Here is an 8,134-nt window from a genome sequence, read left to right as displayed (position 1 = left end):
TTCATCTATCCAGCTGTATGCTAWGCCAATTGAACTTCCGGTTGTTTTCTTCGTTTCACCGCATGACGCAGTGATATGGGAAATTACCGCCCCCTAGCGTTAGATTGTAMATATTTTGTGGCAATTTTTTTCTCAGTCTATTTTCTTGTTTACCAAAGCAAAAAGAAAAAAAAATCCAGAARAGCTCTTTAAATGCAACTATAATTTGTGTAAGGTTAAAGCTTACATTTTTCTTTAACATATTGATCTTATTTAGTAGAACCTAACGCTTACCACATTCACAATTGTTATTTAGTAAAATTACGTACGTAATGACGTCTTTTTAAAGATACGCRACGTAGACGCCGTAACGTCGTGGAGTCGGGAGGGAACGAGGTAGGTATTTGCTTTAGTTTCGTGACGCATGTAGCAATTACTCAAGAAACCTTTGTAAATACGTAGTTACCATTTAATTCACGTGTAGTGATACACAACAAATTTGTTGTGTCGTGCTTGCTTAAAATTACACTTCGTTTGATACGTTTTTAAAACAGAAGAGCCGCCAAGCTGTTGTGCTAACGCTAACGCTGCAGAGAAGACTGTTTTCATCGACATGAGAGGGGGTTCTTCATATGGAGACAGAGACAGAGATCGTGGACGAGACAGGTTAGTTTTTTTTTCTTTTTCTTTTCTTTTTTGCTCACAGAACACATAACCTAAAGAGTTTGATAATATTTGGACTTAACAGGAAGCGCGGACATGATTGTTTTGAGGTTGAGCTCTTGCTAACATAAACAAAACAAAAGCGCTTCACAGGCCCTTTTTTCCATTTAAAATTAGATTACACCAATGTCTATTATTAACTTTACTATGGGAATAGAAGTAACAATTGTATATAATAAAACTATATAATAAGAATTTTAATGGGTATAAGCATAAGAGAAACAACTCAGACAAGATAAACTAATATTTACTTTTATTGGAAATATTCTTAAGCAACATTGTAGATCAATGCAGTGTTTTAGTAGTTTGGATTGAACGTTTAATGACAGCGTTTCGATTCATGTTTTTCCTTTGTCTTACATTAGCTGTTCACATTTTTTATGTAAAATTCTGTCTGSTTCTAAAGCCTCTTTGACTTTGTTTTGTTTCTCTAATTCCACTTTACAGACTTAAAGTTCACCCTTACAAAGTGTCTTGTTATTCCTTCTGTGTCGAAACAACTATTTCCTATATATGAACTGTAGGTTTTTGTGTGCGTTTTAATCATTTTTATGACCCGTTCATAAAGAGAGAATGTATTTCTGTCAGTGAGCCCAAGGGCAGCTGTAGTTACATTGTAGCTTACCACCATCGGTTTGTGAATGAATGTGTATGGATGGGTAAARGACTGTAGTGTGAAGCTCTTTGGAGTCTGTAAAGACTTGATAAGGCGCTATACAAGTTCAGGTCATTTACCATAGAGTCGTCTTTATAAATTATATTCAGAACTTGATCCGTTAATTACAGAAAGCAGTGTACTGATGTACAAAGCTAACATGCTAAATCCTGAGTTATCCTTATCTCTCACTCTTTTTTTTTTCAGGCCACGATTTGGAGGGGGCATGGGTAGCCGTGGTGGACCCCCACCCATGAAGTTTGGTAATCCAGGTGAGCGCCTCCGCAAAAAGAGGTGGAACCTCGACGAGCTGCCTAAATTTGAGAAGAACTTCTATACCGAACATCCAGATGTCCAGCGAATGGGTCAGGTAAGTCTTTTACTGTCACATGCAGAGGATACATTAAAAAGCACAGAGGGTGTTTTGAATGAAAACACATCATGTTTTGTGTTCACGTTCTCTTTTGTTGCCYTGTCCAGTACGACATGGAGGAGTTCCGCAGGAAGAAGGAGATCACCATCAGAGGCTCAGGCTGTCCAAAGCCTGTGACTGCTTTTCATCAGGCACATTTTCCTCGTGAGTTAACTCATTTTACTGCATGTACACCTTTACTTAAAGACAAATGATTAGATTCAGTAAACTAAGTTGAACAACCACAGGCTTAGGATGTGATTGCATTTGGCTCCTATTTTTCCAAATAGTCTTAACGGTTTCAGATGGTTTCTCATATTGACCTTTGCTCTTCCATTATTTTTTTCTTTTCCTTACTTTGCCCAACAGAGTACGTGATGGATGTTATGATGCAGCAGAACTTCAAGGAGCCCACAGCAATCCAGTCCCAGGGTTTCCCTGTGGCTTTGAGTGGCAGGGACATGGTGGGAATTGCACAGACTGGCTCTGGGAAGACCCTGGCTGTAAGACAGTTTTTTAGAAGACTATTACAATTTAATCTWGAAGTAATATTTGGAGTGTGGGTTAAAGAAAATAAGAAAGGCTTGTGTTATTAGCAATAAGTGATTCCATGACATATTGAAGTATTTATAAATTGTATTATTTGGTTTTACTGTTATATGGTAGAGATTATTGTGTTTTGTTATCTCTCAGTACCTTCTTCCTGCTATTGTACACATCAACCACCAGCCYTATCTGGAGAGGGGAGATGGTCCTATAGTGAGTTTGAATTTCATACAACCTCAGAGTGAAGAGTTGTATCTATTTTGTGCACAATCCCAGTATATTATTCCTTTCTCATTCGRCGTCGTCTCTTTTACAGTGTCTGGTMCTTGCTCCAACCAGAGAGCTGGCCCAGCAGGTTCAACAAGTTGCTTATGACTACGGCAAGTCTTCCCGCATCAAAAGCACCTGCGTCTATGGTGGAGCGCCGAAAGGACCACAGATTCGGGATCTCGAAAGGGGTGGGTACAGACATTTCGGTAAACCAAAACGTATAGATCAGGGMTGTCCAGTGTGGCCCCTGACTTCTGTTCAATAATTATACCTGGCACAGGTGTTTGATGTGGAGACTTTCTATTTTTAATTAGGGCAAAATGATCACAGACAAAGTCAAATCTTCTTCCAATAAAAAATACTGGCAACAACGCCAATTATTTGTCTGTAAATAACCAGGCTCTTGGCTTTTTCTACATCTTTTATAACTTCTACTGAAAAGCTGATTTTGCTGCACTTCAATCTGCTTTTAATTAATTTATTACTGTAAATTGGTCTAAATACAGCAAGCATTTTCAACGAAAGGGTTACTTAAATCCTGATTTTATGGATCAGAATTGACTAAATTTGGTTCTTTTTTCCACAATTCATGGAAAATTGCAAAAAAAAAAGGAAATCTGCAAACCACTTTTAAAGTTGTAGATCCATCCATCTCCAGCAATAAATCTATTTGTTTAGTTAAAGTATTCAATGATTAGTTTATTGTTGAGCAGGTAAAGGAAACATTTTTTCTTCTGACTTTATGATTTTGGCCCATCTGACTAAATGTTTGGACACCCCTGGTGTAGATTTTCACAGTTGAGCCTCAGGATCTGCTGCCAGGTGTTTAATGTCCCTGGATGTGTGGCCACACAGTAACCGCAGATTTCCGTACACATAAAGCAAACAAATAACCGTGTCAGCATCGCGTGTGTCTCATTGTTTTTTACTCTGTGATCACGTGTAATTGAAGGTGTTGAGATCTGCATCGCCACACCTGGTCGCCTCATTGACTTCCTGGAGGCTGGGAAGACCAACCTGCGTCGCTGTACCTACCTGGTCCTGGATGAGGCTGACCGCATGTTGGACATGGGCTTTGAACCGCAGATTCGCAAAATAGTTGAACAGATCAGGGTAGGGTAGTGGCCCAGTGATTGTTTTATTTAGTATCTTTACATATTTCTTGTTTTTGAAGATAGCGAGTCTTCCTCTCCCTGTTAGCCTGACAGACAGACTCTCATGTGGAGCGCAACATGGCCGAAAGAGGTTCGTCAGCTCGCTGAGGACTTCCTGCGGGAATACATCCAGATTAATATTGGTGCTCTGGAGCTCAGTGCTAACCACAACATCCTGCAGATAGTCGACGTCTGCATGGAGACTGAAAAGGACAACAAGTAAGATTAACCAGTGGAAAATACTCTGCGTGACCTAAATCATATTATTTAATGAACTGGAATAGTTGTGGTGTTACACGGCTGAACTGAAGTGTCTCTCTGTGTTAGGCTCATTCAGCTGATGGAGGAGATCATGGCTGAGAAGGAGAACAAAACCATCATCTTTGTGGAAACCAAAAAGCGCTGCGATGATCTGACTCGCAGGATGAGACGTGACGGGTGAAAACTCACTGCCTATTCTTGCCTGATTATCGTCTCCATCTGCATAAAGAGTGGTGTGATTATGTGARGCAGTTCTCAGCGTGAACTAGTCTTCTTCAATCTGTTTAACAGGTGGCCAGCCATGTGCATTCATGGAGACAAGAGCCAACCAGAGAGAGACTGGGTGCTTACAGGTCAGAAAGCATCTTGTGGCCACATATTTCTGTCTGTATTCAGAGTGCATTAATTACAAAACTATTCAGCCAATTAAGACTTGAATACACTCTCAGTTTATTTTTTATTTTGTCTTTTATAGTGGTTTTATGCTGTTGTGTTGTTTTACTTTGAAATGTTAAACTTTTATGAATGCTTCAAATAAGAAGTAAGCAGCAACAGTTTATCTTTTAAACACATCCAAAATTAGTGTTTTTTCACCTTTTGCAGGTGCTTTATGAGTGGAAGTAGGGCTGCAGCTAACTATTATTTTAGTAATCGATTAATCTATCGATTACTCTGTCGATTAATTGAGTAATCGGATTTAAATAATTCCCATCTTCTGCAGTCATTACTTAAGCTTATTTTATGACAAATACAATTGTGAAGGGGCTGACAATCCTGCTAAAATCAAAGTAAAATTACTGAACCTGTTGTAATTAATTCATGCATTTTAAGCTCCACTTGTTTGTATTTATGCGTGTGAGGTTTGAGGAGGCGTTAATTAAAAGCACTCTCATTTTTAATCATCACTGAAAAACCTAAATTATGGTTATTCATTTTTATGGATTGGAAAACCGAATGAGATCTTTTATGTTAGAAATTTAGTAAGTAAAATGGGTAATATAAAAATCTGGGTGTTGCACATTGAGTTTTGTATAGTTCAAATGTTATTGTTAATAGTAAAAGTAAATTCATATTTTTAATAAGTTTTATTAAGTTCCAATTTTAGGCCAAAAAATATTCAGTCCTCCTGACTGGTTAGTTATATATGACAGCAGTAATAAATGAAGGCTAATGACAGGTTTCAAAGTCATAAAAAGCAGCAGCAAAAAGGAAACAAATCCTACTATTTTCCATCCATCCATCCATCCATCCATCCATTTTCTTCCGCCTATCCGGGGTCGGGTCGCGGGGGCAGCAGCTTCAGAAGGGAGGCCCAGACCTCCCTCTCCCCAGCCACTTCTTCCAGCTCCTCCGGGGGAACTCCAAGGCGTTCCCAGGCCAGCCGAGAGACATAGTCCCTCCAGCGTGTCCTGGGTCTTCCTCGGGGCCTCCTCCCGGTGGGACGTGCCCGGAATACCTCACCAGGGAGGCGTCCAGGAGGCATCCTTACCAGATGCCCAAGCCACCTCAACTGGCTCCTCTCGACGTGGAGGAGCAGCGGCTCTACTCTGAGTCCCTCCCGGATGACCGAGCTTCTCACCCTATCTCTAAGGGAGAGTCCAGCCACCCTGCGGAGGAAACTCATTTCGGCCGCTTGTATCCGGGACCTCGTTCTTTCGGTCATGACCCAAAGCTCATGACCATAGATGAGGGTAGGAACGTAGATCGACCGGTAAATCGAGAGCTTCGCTTTCTGACTCAGCTCTCTCTTCACCACGACGGACCGGTACAGCGCCCGCTTTACAGCAGACGCTGCGCCAATCCGCCTGTCGATCTCCCGCTCCGTTCTTCCCCCATTCGTGAACAAGATCCCCAGATACTTAAACTCCTCCACTTGAGACAGGGCGACCCCCCTGACCCGGAGAAGGCACTCTGCCCTTTTCCGGCTCAAGACCATGGCCTCGGATTTGGAGGCACTGAGCCTCATCCCGGCCGCTTCGCACTCGGCCGCGAACCGCTCCAGCGAGAGCTGCAGATCTCGTTCCGATGAAGCCAACAGGACCACATCATCCGCAAAAAGCAGAGATGCGATCCTAAGGCCACCAAAACGGATCCCCTCAACACCTCGGCTGCGCCTAGAAATTCTGTCCATGAAAGTAATGAACAGAATCMGTGACAAAGGGCAGCCTTGGCGGAGTCCAACTCTCACCGGAAACGAGCCCGACTTACTGCCGGCAATGCGAACCAGACTCTGACACCGGTCGTACAAGGACCTGACAGCCCGTAACAAAGGGCCCGGTACCCCATACTCCCGGAGAACCCCCCACAAGGCCCCCCTTGGGGGGCCTTGTGGGGGGTTCCTACTAAGGGGGGTTCCTACTAAGGGGGGTTCCTTGTGGGGGGTTCCTACTAAGACTTGTGGGGGGTTCCTACTATTTTCTGTAAATAAAATTTAAATTTGAAATGTTCACTCCAGATATCTCATTTAAGTTAAGATAGAAGCATCAACAGATAAATGTGTTTCATCTGTTGCTGCACACTAAGGCTTGTTTTGATCACAGAACTTCCACACTGTTAAATAACACTCTGTCAGGTAGTCTCTGGGAGTAGTCAGGAAGGGAATGTGAACGATACCTGTTGTTTACTCCGGACGCGTTTGCTACATGTATCAGCTGTTTTTGTTCTGGTGCAGAAACATCGAGGACGTGCAGTGCTTTGTCGTCTTTTCTGTTAAGTTTTAAATTATCCCACACTTTTCACAGTTTCTGTCGTTTTCTGAGCGCCTCGTTTTGGGACTCTTCATCCCTTTCCGTTGTTAAAAATAGCACTTAGCATACACGCATCAACAGTGTAACCACTAGCGGAAGTGCTAACGTCATAGCGTTGTGTAACTCAAGTAACATTCCAGCCAGCAAAGTGCGCTGATTTTAACACGACATTGTTACGAAGCTTCGAGGCAGATAATTTGCCCCAAGAATTAAACATAATCAAATTACTCGAATTATTCGAGGAATCATTTCAGCCCTAAGTGGAAGTTCTGCAGATTTTGGGGGTCGACTATGACTACTTTTTTCTGTTTCAAATTGCCTTTTTGGGGATAATGAAGTGATTTGAATTTTAATTTGCACTTATTAACCTGTTTGGAACTGCCCTGGAGAAACCTGTTTAAAAGCCTCTAGTCTCTGTCAGCTTTGATTTTATTTATTTTTTATGTTTTATTTAACTTTACAGAATTCAGAAGCGGCAAAGCTCCCATTCTGATTGCAACTGATGTTGCCTCTCGTGGTCTGGGTATGTCTCTGCACTCATGCTTTTTGCACTTTATAGTATATTTCATCATTATATTATATTTTGAAAAGTGTTTAATTTTTTTTAAATATCAATGTAATTATGCATGCTAGAGTAATATAACAATCAATATAACAAGTTGATGCATTTAAAATTAAACTTAACATTTTTTTTCTGGGACATTAATTCCAGTTGAAGAAAGCTTTTGAAGAGTTATTTTTTAGCTGTAATGTTAGTTTATTTCATGAAGTGGTTACTCTGTAAAGTCAAACTATGGGCCAGGTGTGTGAAGATACACAGAAGGTGCAATCAGAGTTCAACGATGAGCACTAAGTCTACGAGACTTTTGCATCCCGGTTGCAGATTTCGGACCCTCCGACCCACCAGGTTTCTAGTCTGTTTCTTGTTACCGCAGTTAAAAAGCTTCCTTCAAGCTGGGCTCTTTGGCACGCTGCCTGAAAGGAGGTGTGTGGGGCAGAACCTCCTGCGCAACTTTTTTTATGTCTCCTACATGGTGTCAGTACAAACTCACTGGTGTTGCTTATGTTGCCCGTTTTTAATTAGACAATTATGGGTTCATGTGTAAAAATAGTAAGTGGTGTCATGTCCTCGAAGGCATGGAGAAGAAATTTATGACTAATTTCACATCTGATCTGTTGGTAACAAATTGAGAAGGGGGGATAAGTAAAGTGTCTTAATTTGTTAAAATTTCTATGACTATATCCTTGTTCTCTTTTCCCCTCTTCTCCTCTCAGGGTTTGGCAGCACACGGCAGCTGTAACAGTCTGTGCTGCTGTCACTGCCCCCCTCAGTCATGTTAAAGTACAAGCTGTTAGTTTTGGAGGGATTAAAAGCCCCTCTTTTTCT

General features: G+C 41.4%; 1 protein-coding gene across 1 annotated transcript in view; it reads left to right on the top strand.

The window, feature by feature from the left end:
- The first annotated feature begins 319 nt into the window (after nt 1-319).
- The window catches only part of ddx17 (DEAD-box helicase 17), an 11,498-nt gene continuing 3,683 nt past the window's right edge, over nt 320-8,134 (top strand). Inside the window, exons 1-12 of the mRNA XM_014032649.1 lie at nt 320-375; nt 534-645; nt 1,565-1,727; nt 1,838-1,934; nt 2,139-2,272; nt 2,463-2,528; nt 2,632-2,773; nt 3,538-3,698; nt 3,786-3,958; nt 4,067-4,177; nt 4,292-4,353; nt 7,211-7,270. Of these exons, the coding sequence (XP_013888103.1) occupies nt 593-645; nt 1,565-1,727; nt 1,838-1,934; nt 2,139-2,272; nt 2,463-2,528; nt 2,632-2,773; nt 3,538-3,698; nt 3,786-3,958; nt 4,067-4,177; nt 4,292-4,353; nt 7,211-7,270 (1,222 nt within the window). The 5' untranslated portion in view covers nt 320-375; nt 534-592. The remainder of the gene's footprint in view (nt 376-533; nt 646-1,564; nt 1,728-1,837; nt 1,935-2,138; nt 2,273-2,462; nt 2,529-2,631; nt 2,774-3,537; nt 3,699-3,785; nt 3,959-4,066; nt 4,178-4,291; nt 4,354-7,210; nt 7,271-8,134) is intronic.

The sequence above is a fragment of the Austrofundulus limnaeus genome, unplaced genomic scaffold (assembly GCF_001266775.1).
Source record: "Austrofundulus limnaeus strain Quisiro unplaced genomic scaffold, Austrofundulus_limnaeus-1.0 Scaffold1504, whole genome shotgun sequence".
Classification (NCBI taxonomy): domain Eukaryota; kingdom Metazoa; phylum Chordata; class Actinopteri; order Cyprinodontiformes; family Rivulidae; genus Austrofundulus; species Austrofundulus limnaeus.
Note: the sequence above shows the minus strand (reverse complement) of the source record. Positions and strands in the feature narration are given on the sequence as shown.